Source organism: Populus nigra, chromosome 1 (genome assembly GCF_951802175.1).
Source record: "Populus nigra chromosome 1, ddPopNigr1.1, whole genome shotgun sequence".
In the NCBI taxonomy this organism is placed as follows: domain Eukaryota; kingdom Viridiplantae; phylum Streptophyta; class Magnoliopsida; order Malpighiales; family Salicaceae; genus Populus; species Populus nigra.
This window is the reverse complement of record NC_084852.1, coordinates 8,588,575-8,612,643: the sequence shown is the minus strand read 5'-3', so window position 1 is coordinate 8,612,643 and position 24,069 is coordinate 8,588,575. Positions and strand designations below refer to the sequence as shown.

At 35.3% G+C, this 24,069-nt stretch overlaps 1 protein-coding gene across 5 annotated transcripts; it reads right to left on the bottom strand.

Annotated features, from left to right (window-relative positions):
• Positions 1–258: 258 nt before the first annotated feature.
• Positions 259–22,216, bottom strand: LOC133703338 (increased DNA methylation 1). 5 transcript variants are annotated; one of them, XM_062127841.1, is made up of 11 exons: positions 21,872–22,215; positions 18,047–18,133; positions 14,709–14,916; positions 12,076–14,546; positions 11,462–11,585; positions 10,650–10,732; positions 5,466–5,707; positions 4,735–4,821; positions 1,661–1,760; positions 876–1,077; positions 259–782 (listed from the first exon to the last, which is right to left on the bottom strand). In XM_062127841.1, exons 3-11 carry the CDS (start codon positions 14,815–14,817, stop codon positions 277–279), a joined length of 3,924 nt encoding a protein of 1,307 aa, XP_061983825.1. In that variant the 5' UTR covers positions 14,818–14,916; positions 18,047–18,133; positions 21,872–22,215; the 3' UTR covers positions 259–276. The 5 variants fall into 5 exon arrangements, with proteins under 5 accessions (XP_061983825.1, XP_061983794.1, XP_061983808.1 ...); XM_062127810.1 differs by having other exon boundaries at positions 12,076–14,916; positions 21,872–22,216; XM_062127824.1 differs by having other exon boundaries at positions 12,076–14,916; positions 18,047–18,115; positions 21,872–22,216.
• Positions 22,217–24,069: the final 1,853 nt, after the last annotated feature.

Here is a 24,069-nt window from a genome sequence, read left to right as displayed (position 1 = left end):
CATTATTGAGTCCATTCCCGCAAATAAATATGCATTTTCTGCGTTAGTTTTTATCCTTCTCTGTTTTTGTTTAGTTTACCCATGCATAACTGTGAGACATTGCTTTTGTTCCCTTTCGTAACCCTTTAGGATCAGAACCATCCCGAAGCTGCCGAAACTTTTAAGTCTCTCTGCTCTATTCCTATATTTTCTACTGCCTTTATGCTGCAAGATGAGTGTGCGTAGGTGTGAGGTGATGAGCAGCAACGAGAAACGAAATAGTTTACAATTTTGTTTCTATTTCTCATTTAACTCACAGACTTGCTGTGATGGTGTGTCCGGAGAAGGAACATAACTAATACATTGAACATTACAGGCCACTTCACCTGGGCCTCGTCCTAGGGCTGGAACCAAGTCTCCACGGGACAGCTTTGAAAGTGGTTCCTGCAAATCACTACCTTGGGTTTCCGTCTTTTTGTCTTCCTTTTTAGCATCATGTTTGTTAGGGAAAAAATTTCTGTCAGACTCGACAAAGGGCATTCCATCAGAACAGAGTCCTACTTCAGACGAAAGGTTAGTTACCATGGGTGGTGCTCGTCCTAGTCCTTCAGCACCATCATGAGTTTCCCTTTCACTGCTTGGTTCAGATTCTTGCAATTTCTGGCTTTCAACATGTTTGAGCTCTGCTGAGATACCAACTTCATCAAGGTAGCTGGTCTCATTGGATTGCTGCACCAACTCGGTGACATGATACTCCATGGGGCAAATATCTACTTCAGTTAAAGGTGCTGCATCACCCAAGTCTGAATGACCAAAGAAAATTCATCGATTGCTCAGAAAATTGGAGATGATCAACAGTAACCTGGGTTTCTTTTGAAAAGGGAACGAATACTCACCTGATTCTGTATCTGCTTCTTTTGTTTTGTACAACTGTTTTTTCAACAATATTGTTCCAGGGAACACCATGAAGTTTATCTTGTTCAGACTTTGCTTTTCATCTTTACTCACCGGTATGAAGCCAAAACCCTTAGTCCATGTCTCAACTAAATCTGGGATGGCGGATATAACAAGCTTTTCCACCTTGAAGGAAATTAGCATCTGGGACCACCATCATTGAGGTTAAAAGGAAGGAAATGGAAATGTAGATCAAAAATAGGCTTGTTATAAGAGAAATAAAAAAACTCAACATGCAGCAACCGTGACAACTTGAAAACCAACGCCATTAAACGTGACAACACAAGCTACAGTATGTAATGTGAATAATCAGTATAGAAATGACAGTGATGAGAAAAACAATATAACAAAAAAGAACTCAAAACATGAGGAGTCTTGAGAGCAATTGAAGTACAACAAGGAACAATCTGAAATGACATTGGTTGGGGTCACAAGGATATGATGACCTAAAATTTGTAAAGAAGCGGCCCAAAGATAAAGCAGATTAGCAAACATGCAGGCAACCCATACAAGTCCAGATATTAAAGCTTTGATGGTATTGAAATTGCTTTTCTAAAATCCAATTAAATACAGAAAAAATTGTTGGAACAGTAATTAGGCATTGCCACCCAAAATATAGCTCCAAGTCCATAAATACAGACACGTAATATCTTCTTTTTCATTTTCATTTTTTAAATTTCACGGATATATGATTGATACCTAAACATGGGTTTAGTTTGAAAAATACCTCTTCAATAGCAGTCATAAGGTGTCGACACATCCCCTGACGGCGGTAGTTACTGCAAGTTGCAATGAGGGGCATCTCTGCAACTGTTACTCCATGCACCCTGCAAAAAGATGAGATTTTAGTTGCAATATAAAATTGCAGACAAAGCAAATCCAGGGCAAAGAACACAACTCTCAAGATCAGAAAAGCCAGGAACATTTCTCATAAACACTTCAAAAGCTGAACATATAATGACCATCCCATCCTAAAGTAGATTATCAGAGAGTGATTCTGCAAAATCCTAGCATTTATCACCATTCAAGCACAACAAATAACTGCAAACACTGCACATCACTAAAGTTTCTAGCCATCCTTCCCTTCTTAAACACAGGAAACAATTCGATATCAAATCCTCCGAGGTTTATGACCAACACCACTTCCAAGCCCCAAATAAGGCACACATCATATTTCCATGTATTTCTTGGAACAAGGCAACGGAAAGAAAAAAGGGTGATCCAACACTCCAGTGCTATTAAGATAGATGACACAGATCTGGAGACAATGTCTTATCCAGCCTTCACTGCACCTGGAACATATGGAGGATAATAGACCCAGAAAAAGTTTTCAACTAAGACGGAACCTTATTCTTCCAAATATGGTTTACCAAAGTTATATAAGACTGGTGAAATAGGTAAGGTGGGTAAAACAAGATTTGCATCCCTCAGCATCCAGTTACTCTAAAAGGTTAAACCCTTAGATGGGGAGTTTAAAATACTATTTAATGCATAAATGAGGCCAGACTGCCTAAGAAATAGAAAAATTGTGGGCTGTCTTGCATAGAAAAAGTGGAAAGGCAATTACAGTTTGAGAACAAAAGTAATAAGATTATGAGTACTTATGGAGAGAATAGCATGCAAGGCAAAGGGAGAAAACATAAAGAGAGAGAAAAGCACAAAGAGAAGAACTAAGAAATCATGTCATCCAAACAAACTAGAGTAATTTCATTCAATAATCTAATCTGGATGTGCAGGAGCTAGAACTGCAGTAGCTTTCATATAATTAGGGTTTTTCTTTTAATAGTTTATTTGAGTAATATTTATGATGATAGTTTGGACAGCTAAGAACTTATTTTACTTAGTTTTTTTTTTCTTTTTTCTGATATTTAAAGGACTGCTACTACTGTAAAAAAACAATTCTGATATTTTGATAATTTTATAAAGAGTTTGTTATCTTTTTTCTTTGGTTGTGTTAGCTATCTTTTGCCTTTTCTTGCGATATCAGTTGGTATTAGGATGCTAAACCAACTCAAGCAAAAGGTGTTAACCATGCTTGAAATTAGAGTGGAAGCCATAAAGGAAACTTTGGACGTTGACTACAACCCCTTATACATCCCAGAAGGTAGTCATAAGGGTCAAGGCTCTTTTCATGATGTTGAAGCCATAAACCATATGGTGTAAGGTGGATTGAAAAAAGGGAAAAAACTGTATTTCAATGGGGAGAGAGAGTTGAGGAGCAACAAGCACTATTTGTTGAGAGAAAAAAGAGTTATGGATCGGAGTTTTTTTTGCCAATATATGATGATCAATGTGGATTGAGATTCTCCACCAATCTACGATGTTTATTGTGATGATGAACTTGATAAGGAGAACAATGACAACTATAGCAACAACCATGACAACATAGTAACTAAATGCAAAGATTGCATTGTTGTAGTTGTTTCAGAAAAGGAATTCATCAGCTTAACCTGTTACGTGCTTCATACAAATTCAAGAATAAGCTTCTATAGAGATTACAGTTTATTATCTATGACACGAATTGGGAGGGAATGAATTGCAAGTACAAGTTTGTAATCCTAACCATGAAATAAAACTAATATTAACTATACATGTATATGAAACGGAAAAACGGTAGGCGATTTTTAATTTGGACACCCTTAGGATTGAGGCAAGAACAGTTTCAACTCGAGGACAAGTTTCTTCCAACCCAAGGAGAATGATTCAGGAGTTAGAACTACAATAGCTTTCATATAATTAGGGTTTTTTCTTTTGATAGGTTATTTACGTAATAGTTATGATGGTAATTTGGATAGCTAAGATTTAGTTATTTTTAAGAACAAGGGTTTATTGTACTTAGTTTTGCTAGTATTCAAAAGGTTGCTACAACTGTAAAAAAACAAATATGATATTTTGACAATATTATAAAGAGTTCGTTCTCTTGTTTCAGTTGTTTAGCCTAGACAACCAGCCTTTGACTGTTGGTTATCGTTAGCTATCTTTTTCCTTATCTTCCTACATCAAATCTCAACCATACATCAAATCCCAAATTTAGAAACCTAAATGATAAAGATACCTTAAGGAATAAGAGTGATTACAGTTAACAATATTGAGAAGATTTGTATACTACTGAAAGTTTCAGGAGTCTATACAACTCTGCATCATAAATGATGTTTTTCTTTTCTTTCGCCCTCATTGAGACTTATAAGAGGTAGATGATGTCAAGGACAAATAAATGAAAATAGTTGTGTTAGGAAGATACTGCATGCCTTTGGTGGGGAATCAAGAAAGTCAATAAAGGGAATTATTATTTGATTATTTAGGAATTTTAATATTGTATGATAATTGTAGATATTTAGGTATCTGATGGTTTAGTATTTTTAGGTATTAGCATTTTATATTTAGTACTTAAAAAAGAATTTTAGTTTCCTTATGGAACTATAACTTATTAGTTTTTTCTATTTTATTAGCATCATATTCCTACAACTTCCAAACCATTATTTAACTTTGACCTTTAAAACTCATTATACTTTTAACTGTCTGCAAACCCTTTCTTCTATCATCCCAAAATCAAAGTGTCTCTAACTCAACCATCAGATGATGGTAGACAGTTTAATCTGCCACACATCATGAAAGAAGTTTCATCAACAAAATACGGTTCATAAATGGAGATAAAACCTGTCTAACTGAAATCCTAGAAATATTTCAGCATCAAATATAAAATCATAGAATCAAAGGAAAATACTTGAAAGTAACGTAATTCCTACAGGCATGATTCAAATTATAAAATGTTAAATATTCTGAGCAAATAATGCATATCACCTGACAGATGCTGCAGATACAAGCACATCATCTTTCTCCAACACCACAGTGTAAAACCCAAAGAAATTTAGACGAGCAAAATCTGACCTGAAGATCATACAAAAAAGAAAGCAAATAATAATAATAAAACATCAAGTGCAATTACATTTTCTCTAGGATAGGATTGAAAGAATTTGCAAAGACAAGCATCAAAGGTCATTTATAATCATCACTTCTAGTCTCTAAATACAGTAAGCTAAATTACATAACTCCACCTATGACATCAACACTATGAATTAAGTGCCATAAGCTTTCTTATATTTCCACTTGCTAATAGTCTTTTAAGATAGGTAACCTCTATCCTCACATTTCTAGATCTGTCATGGAAGGAGATCTGAAGCAAGTCAAGAACTGAAGCAAGGGAATGCTTATATAAGAAACTAGATGCATGAGACTGTTTTATATTTTAGATGATGATTAAGCCAGGATACTCTCCATCCATATAGGCTCACAACTCTTGTTCTATAACAACATAAATTTGTTGACATTTATGATAAAAAAAAAACTTAAAAGTTGCAGTTTGTTGAAAATGAGGCATGTCTAGCTCAATGCAATATAGACAACAAACCAAATCCTAGGTTGTCTAAACTCTGGCCAAACACAAAACAAGATGAATGATATTTACATAAGATGCCTATCTTTTAACAGAAGATACTTGAAAAGAAAAGGATTGCAAACAACAAGGCACTCACCCCCAATTGTATAAAGCATGGGGTATCATGTCTATGCCTGTTCTTGGGTCTACCATAGATTGAAAGCATTCCTCCATAATGGTAAGAGCAACAGCTAATTTTGAGTTGCATTCTGCCTTGAGGGCAAGTCTTTGAGCAGAAAGAACCTTTTGATCTTCATGAATGCATCTGAGAAGAGTCCAACAAAAGCCGTCAGCTATTGGATTATTGATCCCAACACGAGAATGAAGACCAGAGTACACCTGCAAACACCAGCAAACCAAGTCCTTAATTAGGAATCAATAAAAACTGACGCGATGAAAGCTCATTCAGCAAGCACTGTTGGTTTAAACACAAAATCTCACAAAAAAAATCAGAAAAACTGGGAAGCAGGCATGGAGGATCATTTAATTTCTATGTTGGAAATAGCAAACAAGATCTGTTTTAAAGTTCTATTCTTCTGCAAATCAGCTTCTGCTAAGCTTTTACTATTTTAAATTGATAGTTTTCTATTAGCTTTATCTAGCTTAGTTTGCTTTGCTTTATCAAGTTTGTTTGGCATTATAGTTATCCAAATAATTAGCTTGTTAACCCTGTAAATGGGGCTGTGCAAGTTAGTTCAAAATAAGAGAGAAATAAATCATTGAGATTGTTTGTGCAGAGGAGTGTCGTTGCTTTTGTCTAAACCAGCATCTGGTATCAAAGCTTGAAGAAATAATCTTGAAGAGATGGCATCTAACCTGGTACAACTTCAGGTACATGTACTAGCAATAGAGAAAACTATGAAAAATGGCGCATTCAATTCAAGGCAATATTTAGCTCACAGGATCTGTGGGATATAGTTAGCAGTGACTATACTGAACCCACCCCTAATGAAGAAGGTGCATACGCTCCATAACAGGAGAATACTCACTAGAATTAGGGGAAGAAAGATAAAAAGACTATGCCTTGTTTATATTTGAAAAGATCCCAGAAGCTGTCACAAGTAAAGAAGTGTGGGACAAGCTGAGAATCATCTAGAAAGGAGTAGAATGAGAGAAGTCTGCACACATTAAAAGGAGTTTGAAACAGCACACATGAAAGAAGGTGAAGCTGTGTTAGATTATCATTCCAAATTAAGTGGATTTGTTAATCAAATGAGTAGAAATGGAGAAAAACTCGATGATACTTGAGTGTTTGAGAAAATGCTACAATCACCAACGCCTAGTTTTGAATAAGGTGACAGTAATAGAAGAGTCCAAAGACTTGGAAAGCATGAGCATGGAGGAGTTGTTGGGATCACTTCAAGTGCATGAATTGCACATTTGAAAAAATGACGATGTTACAGCTATCAAAGCTTGTCCTCGAGAATATCAAAGGAGGACAAAGAAGAGGACGTGGTGGCTTCACATACCATGGGCGTGGAAGACATGGTAGCTCAATGCACACAAGGAATACTTAGTACAGTGAAGGAAAAATGAATGTTCAGTGCTGGAATTGTAAGCAAGGCATTATGCCAACGAATGTCCAAACTTTATCAAGTCTACTTTAGGCGATAGGATCTTTTATTTTAGGCAATAGATGACTCTAATCTTTTGTAAATATCCTGTGAGTTAGGAATGTGGGGCCAGTGCACCATTTATGGCACACTAATTTAGCATTTAGAATAATTGTTTCCTTGTACAAATAGATCAATTCCTATTTCAAGAAGGCTTGGCTGCGTAAAAAAGACAGTTTTGAAACACAGACTTTGTTTCTTTTATCAAAGCATTAATGATCAAATGGTTATGAATTTGAATCTCACCACCCTCATTCTAACTAATAAAATTAATAAAATTGCACAAAATAATGGTGGGTTTGTGCAAGTTTCAAACCCAAAGAGCTTTCATTTGAAACGATGTGTTAAATAGTATTATAAAACCATACTTGGAGTCTTACCTCATAGCTTAAGCTTTTGAGTTAAGATGGCTTTCAACATGATATCAAAGCCTAACCCCCTCTTCATATATGCTGCCTTAGTCTTCCATCCATGCTTCGCGTGGGGATGTTATAATCCCACATTGAAAACACCAAAGTTAATACCCTTATAAGTTCTTGGCAAACCTCATCTCATAATGTGCCTTTTGAGATGAGTAGGCCTTTTGGCCATTCTAACTTCCTGTGGACTCAGCCCTTTTGCCTCCTCTGGGCTTCTTCTTGTTGCCCTTTTGGCTCTTCCGAGTTATGCCACTTTAAGCTTCCTATCTCACTCCCTCTCTTAAATTCAACATGGTATGTCTGTTCTGGGTCAGGAGTGGGCTTCCCAAACCTCTCTCTCTCTCTCTCTCTCTCTTAAATTCAACACAAACAAAGTTGACAACATAGCAAACTTTGCTAAGGAATCAAACAGCACAGAGGAAGAACCAACATTGCTAGTTGTTGGCAGTGGTATGCTTGAAGGTGGGAATGTTTGGTATCTGGATTTAGGAGCAAGAAATCAAGTGTGGAAGGACATGAATTATGGAGCTGCATGAGAATTTTCGTGAACATTAGTTCTGAAGATGCTTCTAAGTTGCCAGTTGCTAGGAAAGGAAATGTGGCCATATATCAGAAAGATGGAACAACTGAATTCATCTCATATGTGTATTACATGCCTAACATGAGAAACAACATTCTGAGTCTTGGACAAGTACTTCAAAAAGGACATGAAATCCACATGGAAGGGAATTTTCTATAGTTAAGAAATGTTGAAAAGAGACTCACTGCTAAAGTGCAGATGACGGAACAAAATGTTTCCATTGCTTTTGAAAACAGTAGCTAGGCATTGCATATCCAACAAGAGTGAGCATGAGATTGAAAAATGGCACCTACCTTTTGGTCATCTTAATGGCCTGAAACTTCTGTACAAAAATGATAAAGTTGAGAGGACTACCAAGCATAAAGGAGCTGGGTAGTGTGTGTACCACTTGTGTACTTGCTGTTATTGAGATTGTATGTGCAGAGAAGTGTTGTTGCTGTTATTTCTTATATTCTTCTCATTTCAATTTTTTTTGTGTGTGTGAGAGAGTTCGTGTTTAAACCAACATCTAGTATCAGAGCTGGATAGTGTGTGTAACACCTGTGTACTTGGGAAGCAGGGACGTCAAGCTTTCCTCACTAGAAAGACACGAAGAGCAACAACACAATGGCAGCTCGTACACACAAACATATGGGGACATTTTGAACCTATGTCAATTGGAGGTCATGTGTACTTTGTTAAGTTCATTGGGGTTTATTTTCTTAAAGAAAAAATTGATGTATTTGAAGTGTTTAAAAGGTTTAAAGCTTATACTGAAAATGAGAGTGCTAGGAAGATTGTCACAATAAGATTAGATCGAGGTGGGGAGCATACCCCGGCTGCATTTCAATCTTTTTGCAGGGAACATGGGATTAGTTACCAACTTACAGCTGCCTACACATTGCAGTAGAATAGGATATCATAACGAAAGAATTGTATGATCCTGGATATGACCAAAGAAAGAATGATGCCAAAGATGTTTTGGAGAGAAGCAGTAGCATGTGCAGTACACTTGTTGAACAAATGCCCCGCCAAAAGTATTCTGCACAAAACACTTTATGAAGCATGGAGTGGAATCAAGTCAAGTGTAGCACATCCATGAAAATTTGGAATTGTTGACTATGCATAAGTACCCAAGGCCAGACGAATGAGACTAGATGATCGTGAAGTAAAGTGAGTGTTTGTAGGTTACAATGAAGATTCTGAAGCTTACAAGTTGGATGATCCTCTTTCAAAGAAGCTGTTGGTTAGTAGGGATGTTATTTTTTATGAGGCAGATGCATGGAAGTGGGACAACAATGACAAAAATGTGGAGAAAATTGTACTAGAAGACAATGAGGCTGATCAACATCCAGGAGATGGGACAGCAGCAGCAGCAACATCACCATGTCAATCAACACCACAACCAGCAATACAATCAAAGGAACAAGTGGAAACTGTCACTTCCCTTTCAAGCTCAACATCAACTCTACAAACAAGGAATCTAGCATACCTATATGAAGCAACTAATGAGCTAGTCTATGATAAGAAATGGATTCAAGTCTGTTGTGTCTATATGCTGATCATGAGCCCCTAAGCTTCTAGGAGGCAAATGAAATGGAATGTTAGAAGATCGCTAGGAAAGAAGAAATACAGGCTCTTGAAAAGAATGACACCTGGACAATGACTACACTCCCACCTCAACACAAATCTATTGGTGTTAAGTGGGTTTACAAGATTAAGAGAACTGCGGGTGACAATGTTGATCATTACAAGGCTACGCTTGTGGAAAATGGGTCAGACAGAAATATAGGATTTACTATGATGAGGTGTTTGCTCCAGTGGTCAGATTTGGTACGGTGAGATTAATTATTTTAATGATCTCTTGCTGTGCAAAGACACTTCTCTGCACAAACAATCTCAATGATCTCTCTCTCTTGGTGTGCACTAACTTGCATAGTCCCATTTGTAGGGAGGTGACAAGCTAAATATTTGAATAATTATAAAGCTAAACAAACCTGTTAATGCAAAGTAAACTAACCTAGATAAAGCTACTCAGAAACAATTAGTCTAAATTCAATAAAGCTTAGCAGAAACTAATTTGCAGAGGAATAGAACTCTAAAATAGATCTAGTTTGCTATTTCCAACAGGCACAACATACTCTACAAACTTCATTCATGATTATGATCAATAAAACAAAGGGTTCGGTATCTTTACCAGGAAGCTATTTATCTTGGCATGATTATTTCAATTAATTACCAAAACAAGGTAGAAACATTGTAAGGGAACAAGTACAGAAATTAAAATATGTAAAAGCAGGCAAAATTTGTTGAATCATCTAGGTTCATTCAACAGTGATAAAGATGCAAGCAATAACTATCCTAAATCAACATTACAAAAGCACAGGGCTCAATAAGAATCAGGGAATTGGCATTTTCCAAAACAAATGCTTTTCATGTCTGGCTCCAGGAAATTAGAATAAGAGTCTGCATTAAATGCTACATGCCAAATTTATGGAAAACATAAATAAGTTATTCATGAGAAATAAGGAAACCAAATTGTGATGTGTTATGTCAGATACACAAGATTGACATGCTAGGCAACAATTAATCACTCTTAAGCACTTGAAGCTTCACACTCCTAGAAGGGTTCAATTTGACATCCAGCGTACTCAACAAATTAACTAACTTTGAAAATAGAGCCAAAGTACCTCTTGACAGCTTCCACTACAAAACCAAGCATCAGAAACCAGTCCTTCATGTGTTTGTTTTCCTTTTTGGCATGCCCCATGATCTGTAAAAAATATAAACACCCAGTAAATTAGAGACTCAATATTATGGAATAGGGTAACTGAAGGGGTACAAGTCCACATACCATTATGAAACGCTGTGAGAAATCAATTACCAACAAAGATGTAGATAAAATCCTTGTGATTAATAGGATAGAGAACCACAAACAATAGCTCACTGACAGGACTATTATGCCAAGCTCATTTAGCACCACCCTACTGAAGTAAAATAGCTCCTCACTCTATGCATAAGGAAAATTATTGGAAAGATTGGTGTACAAGACTTATTTTTAGTGGGAAAAAAAAGCATTAATTCATGCTTAGATTTTCTAGAATAGAAGTTGAATCTCTTAAGAAGTTGGCAGTAGCAGTGTAGGGCTGAAAAAGATTAGATTTAGAACAAGTTTTGATCCACGAAATTAGTGTCATCACCTTGCAGTTCTAACAAGTTTTCAACATTATTGTCTATGAAAGTAAACAATATAAAAGTTTCCCCATTACACGAGAAACAAATCTAGTTCTATTTTAACATGCATGTCCAGCAAAAATAATTTCAAGCCACCATATTACTTAGAAATTACCCGCTCCAAGAAGCATGAGCTTTAATTTCATGTACAATTCATACTTTAACATGTGCATCCTGAATCAATTCTCAAGCCATCCATGGACGTTGCAAGGAAGTTTAGATTCAATGAAAACAATCAAGCTAAACAAAATGGAGGTTGGAGATGTACATTTGTGCTCACACTGCAAACATTTATAAGCACCAACAGAACTTGAAGCCTCCTTATCATTGACCAGATCCCCACATATCCAACAGGTGCAATTCGGGCAATACCAGCTGCCTTCAGGAAGATCCTGAAGTAAAATAAATAAATAAAATGTTGATTTAGCTACTGTAGCTAGAACAAAAACAATCGTAACTCAAAGAGAGAAGTCATCATGCTCCTTGCGTATAACTAGTCATATTGACATTCATAAAAAACGAACTGCACAATTAACATGGTCATTCCACCACTTGCATGTTTTCATCCATTCTACTCTGTTTCAGAACTAATTATCTGTGAACTCTTACAATAGTAAGGACATCAATTATTTGGAATCCAAACAGGAAAAATGACCATAAATATTGCTATCAAAATGCTATTTATTTCCCAAAAGATTTGACAACCAAAATATTGAGACACTAATGGCCATGTCAGTGCATCTTAAACCACAACTTAGAACACTTACAGTTGCTAAATAGTCTGCTTGAGACAAAAAAAAGAAAAGGGAAACAAATAATTATAAGAAATCTATGGGAAAAGAAAATGCACCATAAAACACAGCAGAAAAGCAAATGGCAAACCTCTGTACACAAGCAAGCTTGATGAAAAGTAGAGGGGCAATTATCACAGCATATCAACTCCCCACCATCACCGCACAGCCCACATGAATCATCATTCTTATCATCTTCATCAGCACGAACAACTTGGGTACCACTTTTCCTGCTCTTATATTCAGCAGACCATGCTTGCAGCTGACATAAAGTAAAAGGCTTTCCAGATTCCATGAAAAGGTTTGAACATGGTCGGTTAAGCTTGAACCCAGCATGACTCTTAAACTTGGTAACCGAAAGCACCATATTGCAGCACTTACACATGATGCCATCCTTGGTAACCACACCATCTTTAATCACAAAATCATCTTTTAGATTTCGGTACTGGATTACATCTTTTACAGACAAGACCCCAGCATCTATCAACCATGACAAAACCGTCCTAGATCCCATTCTTGACCACTTACCACCCACATAATGCTTTCCCAGTTTGCCCAGATTTCTTGGGAGTAGCCTGCAGCCGCCCTTTTTCCGTTTGTGCTTTGAGCCAGCTCTTAATATGCAAGATTTCTTTTTAGAAATAGATCTGGTGGCACCTGGGCTAAAATCTTTGTTCTTGATAATGGCTGCAATCAACAAATCATCATCATCAATTTGGCAGCCGGTTGTTTTCTTTTGTTTGTATTTGGGACCGTAACTATTGCCATGCGTACTCTTTAATTTTGTACCATTTTTCACCACCTGATGTAGGCAATTATCCAAAGGGGAGGACTTCATGCAGATCTTTTTAGTTCTTTTGATAAGCTTCTCTTCAACTTTGTTTGACTCTAATGGATTGCCAAGCACATCAATATTTTCACTTTGGCTTAATGTGGTTGATCTGATTTCTGATATTTTTCTGGACTTTCTACGTATCTTTTTCATAGCTGCTTTATCCCTTGTTTTGAACCTTGAAGCTTGAATGCACTGTAAACCCTCCTCTTCACTGAATCTGGATTGCTGCAAAACTCCCGAAGTCACAACTTGGGCAGAAGTTGGCTCATCATGGTGGATGGAGTCCATATGACCAGTGCCATCATCTGGATCAACTAAGTTGCTGTCTTGATGAGGGGAAACAGATTCAGACGCCCCATGCACTATAATGTTCCCAGCAGTAACAGGAAAATCATTACATTGGCAACTACACAACTGGGCAGAAGTGCAATCTGTCCCACAAGTTAGCCAGTCAGTCATATCCACACCACCTATCCTGTCCTTACACATGCTGCAATCCTTACACATGCTGCAAGATTGATTTCCCATCCCATCAGAACACATGCCTTCTCTGTCATTCATATGAATAGATACATCCATCTGACCTTTCACCATTGATTCTTGTCCGCATTCTGAGAAAGTCCTGTTGCCAGATTGTACATCACAGTCATGGCAGCTTCCTTCACAAATTGTTGATGCACTTTTAGTGACCGGACAAGAATCACTATGCCAAGCCAACAAATTTTTCTGAGCAGACTCCTTTCCAATGTCATCCTCACTTTTCACATTTCTATCATTCACTAAGCTTTGTGCAGCTTTAACCATACATCCCTTTCTCAGTACACCAACCTTCCGATCAATGAACACAACATTAACAAAGGGATCTAAAATACTCCACTGATGTGCCAAGGCTTTGGCAAGATCTGATTTATCCATGTCTTTCTCAATAGTAGTCAATGTATCTGAGAGATCAGACCAAAAGTGACTTATATCAGCCCATTCCTTACCATTGCCTTCCTGCACCACCTTGTATCCATTTGCGAACAAAATTTGACCACACAGCCTCCACACTTTAGGGAAATCACGAATTAATCTCCCCTCAGGTGATTGATAAATAGACTCCATATATTTTCGACTGGGTCTCTTGCGCTTTCCAATACACCAACCCAAAGCTGAAAGTAAGCGGGTGATATGACTTTGGAGAAAAGGACGAGGATCCATCTTAGAATCTGTCTTCGAGATAATGGATACATCCAATCCTGGAGAATTGAATGCCTTCGCTCTTTCCTCTGCATTTAAAGGGGATCCAGGTTTCCCAACAACATCTACAGGTCTTGCAAGCAATATCCTTGTTGCATAGCTCTCTTGGGAAACAGGTGAAGCAATAGCTTTGCCAGCAACACCATCTGAGTTTGGCAAACTGCACTTCAGAACATCTGGCTCGCGTGCATCACCTTTTCTGTCTATTTTTGCATGTTGCTTTAACAGATAGCTGGTGGATACAACACCCTGAGAGGATGATTCGACTAAATGTAATAGTACTGTTTGGCTCAGTGAATCCATATCTGCAGCAGCTGTACCACTAACAATCTCTTTATGCAGTAAGGACGAAGTCAGAACTTTCAATGTATCAGGTTCAGTGTACAAAGGTTCATCAACTGCAAACTTCATTCGCTTGACAGTCTTATTCTGGCTAGTGCCCTCCACAAAGGTAAATCTTTCCATAAAACAGCCTGAAGCAGTAGCCCCTATAGAATTCTCATTCGCATCAGAATCCTCGATTGACAAACTTATAGGAGAAGAAAGAGTAGTGACAGCTGAGTATTCATTGTTAGTATGCAGCGAAGGATCTGCAATCTTACAGTCCTGGCTCTTTAAATTAATAACTCCAGCATCAATACTCCTCTTACCTGTCCCACCAGTATCTTTGCCAAAGAAAATATCAGCAAAAATACAGCGCTCTTGATGTGACCCCTCAAAGCCATCACCCCGAAAATCATCAATTGCTGAACTGGTCATCACTACAGCCTGACCAAACTTCTAGATTCTCCAAACTTTTCCACGCATATGCTCTCAAGCCAAATGCAACCATCCATTAAAATTTAAAAGATACATAAACTGGTGAGAAACAACAAAAACAAGAGTAAACAACCAGTATTAGTGACTGAACAATTATGCACTATTAGCAAAAAACTAATAGTAAAAAACAATGTGTATGGTAAGACTTTACATTAAGGAGGTATAACATAAAAAGTAAAAAACAAAAGAAAAGTAGATGCATATAAGGTAATGGCATGTTGAACTTCTAATGTAGTTCTTGTGTCCACTCTGCACCTACAATGTGTATGGATGAACAAATTCCACAGAATTCCCCTCAAAAGTTGTAAAACCTTGCATTACATGCAACTCAAGGAAATCCAAAATCCATTGCATGCAAAGAAATAATTTCCACTCCAATTGCACTAGGAAAAAAATTAGAGGCGTGATGGGAAATTTATGGATTTGCATGGCAAGAGTATATTACCGATGGAGGGAGCACCTAAAAAAGATCATTTTAACCGATCCTAAGTTTAAGAGGAAATATAAAGAAATAATCAGGTAACCAAATGCATTTAATAATTTCCATGCAGAAAAATTGTCACTGATATAACAGAAACACCAAGATGAAAATCCCAAAAATTAATTATTTCAACTGCCCTGGTTGTTAGGGAATCATTTTTCAGCTGGCTCATGAGGAGTTAGACCATGAAAAGATAAAGCCACTCAGACCATGAAAAGATTAAGCCACTCCTTAGTCTAAACCACCACAAAATTGACCAAACCCACAAGCAAACGCAAATTAAGAAAAAATCAAGCAAGAAAAAGGAGGATTCAAGTTTGGCTAACCAAGCTGCCATTTCCAATTCAAAGAAAAGTGAAGACAACATTCCCAGATAAATCAAATGGAAATGCTAAAGCTAATCCTGCTCTATGTACCTCCATCTGCTGTGTCAAAGATAAAAAAGAAGAAAAAAAAAAAAAAAGAGGACTCCAGAGGATTTTAATGCACTTATGACCTCAAAGATCATTTACAAAATCCAATGCAAGAGAATTGGATACCCATAATTCACCATGTGCCATGCTCTTTTGTTTCATTAACATAGGACATCAATTAGCAATACTTCCTCCATTCAGTTCTGTTAAGGGCTAAGTTTTTTGTAAGTTTTCATGATTCTAGATTATTTTTTACCACTTAAAACAAGTCATATTACCCTCCAACCTAAATGCCATTTATCAATGTTACTTTAATTAGAGAAGCAAGATCAATAGATGGACAGGAAGATAGATATATAGATAATAGAGAAGGACAGATAGAGAAGAAAAGCCTCGAAGTAGATATAACTATCTTTCTGCCGATAAGTTAGGAAAGTTAAGAATCTTGATATATTTTATGCCTCCCCAAAGAGACAGTTGACCAAGCAAACAACATGTAATTCCATAAGTCAACAACTCCTTCCATCTGTATGACTATCATCAATCAGTAACAGCATCATCAACATATATTAAAGTATTTTTCTATTTGCTAGATGGCAACACAGCATTGATTAAGCAGTGTATCTAAAAAGCCTAGAGAATGCATAAGGTTCTCCGCTATTTAGTAGTTAGCTGAAAATGTGATATAGAAATAGCAATTCTTAGTCCCCAGTACGTGAATAACAAACATGTCAAAATGCAAGCTAACATGAGCAACTGCAACTGTCACGAGCATGAAGTTTTTCACCCAATGAAATCATTACAGCCCATTTCATAATAAATTGCAACACATCAACAGTCTAAAAAACTGCTAGATGTTATCAGCGTGCTTAAAACCATGGAAAGCTTCTATGTAAACTAGTAGAATCTATTCTTGCATAGGTAGTTTTACTGTGCAGTTGGATTTTTGCTTGAAAGTTTGTGTGCATCTATTCATAACAGCAACTTTAGTGAGGAATAAATATCAAAATTCACACATTGAAAGAATATTATTTGTGCATGTTTTACCATAAAAAAAGCTAGTAAAAAATGACAAGCTACTTAATCATCTAAAGAACAACATATGTGATTATTGACAGGCTTGTTTAGGAAATATTATGTGCACAAAAATTTCAGTAGAATGCTGATCATTCCAATTTGGTGCTCTCAAAACTCTCGTAGTCTCGTGTAATATTTAATTCTAAATTTTCCTAAGACTAGTGGAAAAAGAAAAGCTGGGGCAACATTACAAAATGTCATCCAAGCTTGAACTTAATTGCTAGAACCATGGACTCAAATAACAACCATCACAGGATGGAACTGAAATCCAACGCCAAATGGAGGTAATTTTATACTCACAATTGTTACAAATCACGACAGCCGTTACCATGCTAGTAACAAATTTGGTGACTATTGCAAATGTTACATGTACAATCAATGATGTTGTGGTGTCAGACCATTACCTTAGAAAAAACCTGAATTGTTTAGTTACATTTTTCCTTTCACGTTATAACTGAAGTCAGAAGTGTTTTACTAAAATGAATTAGATTATCTTGTATGTGTTACAATTAATATTTTATAGTCGGATTTTATTTGCATATAAGCACATTTAAGAAGGTTTTTGAATTAATTTTTTTGGTAGTTCTTTTGCGTTAATATTTAGACGTAAATGCTAGATTTTGGCTTAATCCTTTTCATCAATGCATGTCTTAGGAATTGGCTTATGCAATTTGAAGCTAAATTGTTAATCTTGATCATGTGATTAGGCAAGACAAGTACTTTCATGATAATATGATATTCATTTAAAGTTTTCAGACCATAATATAAACACATAGATAAATGCACAAATTGATAAAGAGGGAAAACTAGCACATGAACCGACAAAAGATGACCTCAACAAAGAACCCCCCTGCACAAAATTTATGGAAAGAACAGAACAAAAAAAGGAAACAGATAAAATCCCATACTTCTGTCTTACATATCCATATGTACCTCAAATACGCATGAAATGATCGACCAGAAAATATGGAAAAAATTAAGTTAGAAGATTAGGCATCACCCTAAGAAGAAGAAAATGACAAAATCTCAACAATAACTACCAAATTTGGTGGAAAAGCTGTACCTGTTTTTCTCAAGAACCTTTATTTTAAATTCCCTATCTACACTTTTTCATCACTCTCTTGCCTTATTTCCTAGAGAACTATAAATCTTACTAATCACATACTGAATAAAATCTTCAGAAAGGCTTGTTACCCACCATCTCCATTCAGCATTCATGGTTCATTGGAAAGGAAAAACCCATGTCATATACCGAGTTCATGCGATCCTACAGTTGAGAAAAAATCTGCATTAAAACACAAAGCCAATTTAGACAAATACGGAGATGCATTTTAACACCCAATAAATCACAGTTCAACATACAATGATAGAACGCTAGAAAAATCTGCATTTAAAGGAGGAAATCAATTTAACAAAAATAAAATAAATGGCACGTTAAAAAGATAAGATAACAATTAAAGAAAACTGCTTGGCTTGCCTGAATTTATAATCTAGTGTCTTTCCTTGTAAACTAGACAACAATCAATATTTACATCACTAGGCACACATGAATAACACAAGGAACTAAATCATGTCTGAAAAAGGAAAAAGGCCAATGCCCAATTTTGGTCCAAGTGAGTATCTAGGATGGAGCTTTTGGAAATAGCTCCACCCCTCAGTAATTTTGTATGCAGAGGTTACACTTAAGACTCAAACTTACATGATGTGGTTACAAGCCCAAATATTGTTGCACCAAAAAATGACCTCTAAACTGAAGAAAGACTAGGCATCCCAAAGTTCCAAAAGTATCAACGAAAGAGATCGTAACTATTAAAAGTCTAAATCCAGATACTGAAGAATCATCATCTACAAATCCCCAAAAATTTCAGATTTCACAAAAATCCCATAGAAAGAAGATTGGGCATAGGTCTCAACTCAAACCATAATATCACGTGGGATCTCAATCTTACATACAATTCCAACCAATTTGAACCATAAAGGTTTTCGTCCATTTTTCCCGTTACATTTTTATGTCACATGAGGCTTAAGGCTAAAAAGGCTTCATCAGTTAAAATTATGTCCAACGGATATAATTATTTCTCCATGGCAATTAATAGGGAAAACCCCACAGTTGAGCTTGACAGCATCGTTTCTTATCTTATAGTATGCTTCGAAGCATGCACATAAATAATCTACCCTTTAACAGATGAATCTACTCCAAAAGGGAAAACTTATTATTTCTGATCATGTTCACTGATGTATTAATTTGAGTAATGCTGAAGGAAAATAAGAAGGACAAAACCAAGAAGTGATAAGATTTAAAAAGATATCATATCAATTTGGAATGAGGGTTTGTTCAGTACTGAAACAGAGAAGATTTCACTTGAAAAAGAGAACATATTGGGACATCATAAAGTGTTACGCCTCATCAGCTTCATTAGTATGATGTAAATGGCTTCCCATTTCTATATTCATAGAAGCTGTACCATTTCATTTTCGGTTCATATGTCATTATATTATACTACATATCCATCCATCAAGTCAGCATCTCCATGCTTTCTTCAAGCATTAGAAAACAAACAAGCATCAAAATGGGACTTGAAATTTTATTAGTCTAATAAAAAAAGATCTACATGCTTAAGGAATATTCATGTTCTTTCCTCACAATCAAATTCAGCATACAAGAGCTATGGTAAGAGCATTTGATGTGAAGTTACAAGCCTTGTTCAGAAAGGCCTATCATGATACATAAATAGAAAAACGAATGTTTTGATGTCTAGTTAGCATGTGTAGAGAGAGAGAGAGAGAGAATAGGACTGGCTTGGCAAACGCATGTCAGCAACCAATAAAAGAAACTATGATGAACTGAATAATACCCCATATTCTTTCTGTTTTGGGATAAATAACAAATGAATAAGATGCCCAAAATTCTTGGATTTAACAATCTTACTACAGAAAATGAGACTTATTATTGCATCTTCTGTTATGCCTTCAAGTTCTTTATGTGACTGCAAGCCTGAGGCAAATCGATGAGAATTGGATATGGCATGGGCCTTAGTGTTTTATTTATCATAAAGTTGGTTTATCTTCGCAATCCAACATAGAAATCCCTTGATCCAGAAAACAACTGACATGACACAAGGAACATTAGGGGAAAAAAGGAAATTTAGCATATCAAAGGATTATTATAATCTATAATTCCAACTACCCAACTACTACTTGAAATCACGCGGAGATATAGCAACCCAAAAAATTACAATAAATCAGAATGTTCTCTAGTACTCACATGATCATATTTATATTCCACAAATCACACGGTGATATAGCAACCCAAAAAATTACACTAAATAAGCAAGTTCTCTAGTAGTCACATAATCATATTTATATTCCACACACCTAAACAAACATATTTGTGTTCAGTTCAGATCATCAAGATACTAGAATTTGGATCTTACCATAATTGCAGCTGTCTGGATTTCATTCTCTTGTTGGAAAAAAACGAAGGAACCTTTGCAGAGCAACAAAAGCTACAGTTTTAGCTTCAACACTGGTATAATTGAGTAATCCAACTTATATAACAGTAGGCCAGCCCTTGGAAAATGAAACAGTGCTACCAACTGCTCCAGGTGACAATAATTATACCTGTAGACTGTATGTAGTATACTACCCTCTACCTTACCCTGCTACCGTCTGCTTATATGCCACATCATACTAACTAGTTGAATTCTCTCTTTTTGTGTACTAAATTAAAATGAGAAAACAACAATCTGTCGAAGGTGATTTAGATGAAACCTTGATAAACTCCAATGGTTTCTTTCTTTTATAAATAATGCAAAAGTATGTTAGCTCCAGTCCCAAAAGAGGGGCACCTCTTCCCTTATACTACAAGTATCCCAAGGAAGACAAAAACTATCAAGCTAACTTACAACTATTTACAATTTACTTAGCTAAAGCTCTCAGATAAGGGGAAGAGAGAGAGAGAGAGAGAGAGAGAGAGATCAAGTATTTTTTCTATCCCACCAATGCAAAACCTTCAACCTGCATAAGGAAGCATCCTCCCACACTCCCTCCAAATCAACCAAAATGATCAGCAAATGTCAACATTTCCTTTTCTTTCTGTGTAAGACACTTCTGGTAGCAGAACATGAAAACTTTCATCCAAAGTGGCTTTTGCAAGTCCATTACTCCACACTTGAACATGGCTAATACGAACAGTTCCCTCAAAAATGGTTTGATATGAAACAAACATAGTTCTTTGTATTTCTCCATGTCTTTACAAGCTTCGCTTCTATAGATTAGTAGGGTCATCTATTATTGAAGACAGAGAAGGTAAGGTTGACATCAAATTAAATCTAAGTCATTCTGCATTCACTTGTGTGTCCTAAGCAAAATCCCATTTCACAAAAGGAACCATTCTACTTATGCCACAACAATATATAAAGCCAGATAATAAGTGTCAGACTCACAACTAAATGGATTCTTCTAAAACAAATTTCAGGGCGTGCATTAAGTATTGAGCTCTCAACTCTGTTTTCCAAGACCTTAAAAACTCAAATAAAAGGCAAAAATCTGCCATGCAAAAAACAGCAGCTACTCTTGATTTCTGCCTCGAAAATACCAGTAAATCGTACCGAATTCTCCTAACAGAAAAGCACTAGAACTGATATCCATAATCTAATATGTCATCTGGAGATCTCATTATAAGGGCACTAGAATTTTACACATCTTATGATAATCAATGAGAGAAAGAATGAAGTGCCGCAGATATAGCATAAAACCCCATGCATTGAATCAAAAGAGGATAAAACAGCACAAAAAAGAAAAACAAATTAGAGAAGGGAACCCATCAACTTATATCCAGAATTCACAAATCTGAAAACTCAGATAAGCACAAATAGCCAAAAGCCAGAATCCAAAAGACCCAAAATTTACACAGATCACCAAACGCCAAATCAATTACCTCCAAAACCCACATTCAAATTCCCACATTTCAATCAAATAGTTCAAAAACATATTAAAAAACCGTAAGAAAAAATGACCTTACCTCAACAATGCAACTTGGGATCAACATGAAAAGAGGAGCAAAGCAGAGAAATTTGATTGAAATAAGGGAAGAGAAGTTGAAGATGATAATGGGTCTTCTTCAAAAGTGAGATTGACATTAAAGACAGAATATTTAAACCATAGAGTGAGCAATAAAAAATGGTTTTACTTTTAACCTCTTCAAGTTTCAAAACTGGCTAAAGAGAAAGAGAGAAAAGGGTATCTATAGCTTTGGAGAACCCACAGTGCTGCTCTCTTCTACAATAGATGCATATACCTCTCTCTCTCTCTCTCTCCTTCTTCCTCTCCTTTTTTCTCTACAACTACCATGTGCATGTATGTCATGTGTACACAACACCCTCTCTTGTACTGTTTCTCTCTCTCTCTCTAAAACTGACCTGACCACTTTGGTTTTTTTTTTTTGTCTGTTTTGGGTTTTCTTTATTTAAAAAAATATATATATTATGTCATTTACTGTCCCAAAAATCCCAAAAAAATATGTTATAATTTGTAACTAATATATTTTTATACGTTTAATTACATCCATTTTATCATTAAAAAAGCTGCTGTGCCTTTAATCCCTAGACCCTGGCATGATGGATTAACTCGAAGATTCATTAATTGAGGATCTAATTTCGGATAAAAAAAAATCTAATATATTTTTACTAAAAAAAACCTTGCTTGGGATTTATTTTTAAGAAAATAGTTAAATATTATAATCTCTCTCCTAATCACACTTTAAAAATATTAGATATATAACTATGCTCCAATCTATTCTTTCACCATATTTTTACCATCAAAATTAATGAAAATATATCAATTGATCAAGTTAATATTTTATATATTCACAATAATCTTTACCAAAAAATTAAAATATAAATGTTAAAAATATTTTCAAAATTTGTCATGTGTAGAATAATTTATATGTGCAACTTATCAGAATTAAATATTAAATTTTAATTATTGAATCGTAACCAGAATCTTAAATAATTTTTTATTTTTTATTTTAAAAATATAAAATTTAAACTTGGTTATGTTTAAATTATTTTTATTAGTTTTGATAATGAGAATCTAACAAAATAATAAATGGGAGATACAATAACTTATTAAAATTAAATTAGATATAATTAAATATATATAATGCTAAATCGGGCACAGTCTCTCTGACATATAATAGCATTGAGAGTCTTTTCCCCGTTTTTAGCAAAAGGTTGTAGTTGCCATAGTTGCTTATTACATTAGACATGGATTAGATTTTTAGATTTGTATTTCCATTTAGAGTCTTTAGAATGATTTTTTATTTTTTTTAATGTGGATGTTTGGGTCAGTTTACATGTATCTTAATTAATTTCACGAGTTCTGAAATTAACAATCTTATAAATCTCTAGTGGCTATTATATTAGCAACCATAAAACTCAAATCTAAAATTATATATAAGAAAATTTATTACTTCCAAATTCTTATTATTAGATGATTTTTTTTAATCTTGTTTAAAATAATTTTTTATTTTTTTATTTTGGGGGAGGTCTTTAAAATGATTTTTTATTTTTTTATTAACGTGAGTGTTTAGGTTAGTTTACCCGTATCTCAATTAATTTCACAAGCCCTGAAATAAACAATCTTATAAGTCTCCAGTAGCTATTATATTAGCAACCATAAAACTCAATTCTAAAATTATATATATATAAAATTTATTACTTTCAAATTCTTATTATTAGATGATTTCTTTGAATCTTGTTCTTGTCTACGAGATTCAGAAAGAGAGAGGAAAAAGAAAGGTAACGATGAAAGAGGAAATGCAAGGAGAAAGCAGTTCCAATTTCCAATGATAACTAGAATATTGTTTTTTTTGTAAATATGCGGCGACGTGGAAGTGATAATGACAATGAACAAAGGATACAGTGCTAGGATGAAAAGTATGGTGTTTCTTTGAAAGAAGTAAAAACTTGAATTTATCAACATTCAGAGTACTTAATCCCCTTAAAAAAAACATAGGAAAATTACTTTTTTTTACATTGGTTTATTTAGAAATTTCATATTTTAAAAAAATCAATACATCACTAATTTTGTTAGTCTCATAAGAACTAATATGTATTTAATAAATATTTATTTGATAACAAAAAAATAATTAGTAAGCAAGAAACTTGAGATTTTGTACTCGACTATAACTATAGATATAATAAATTTTTTTAGTTCTTT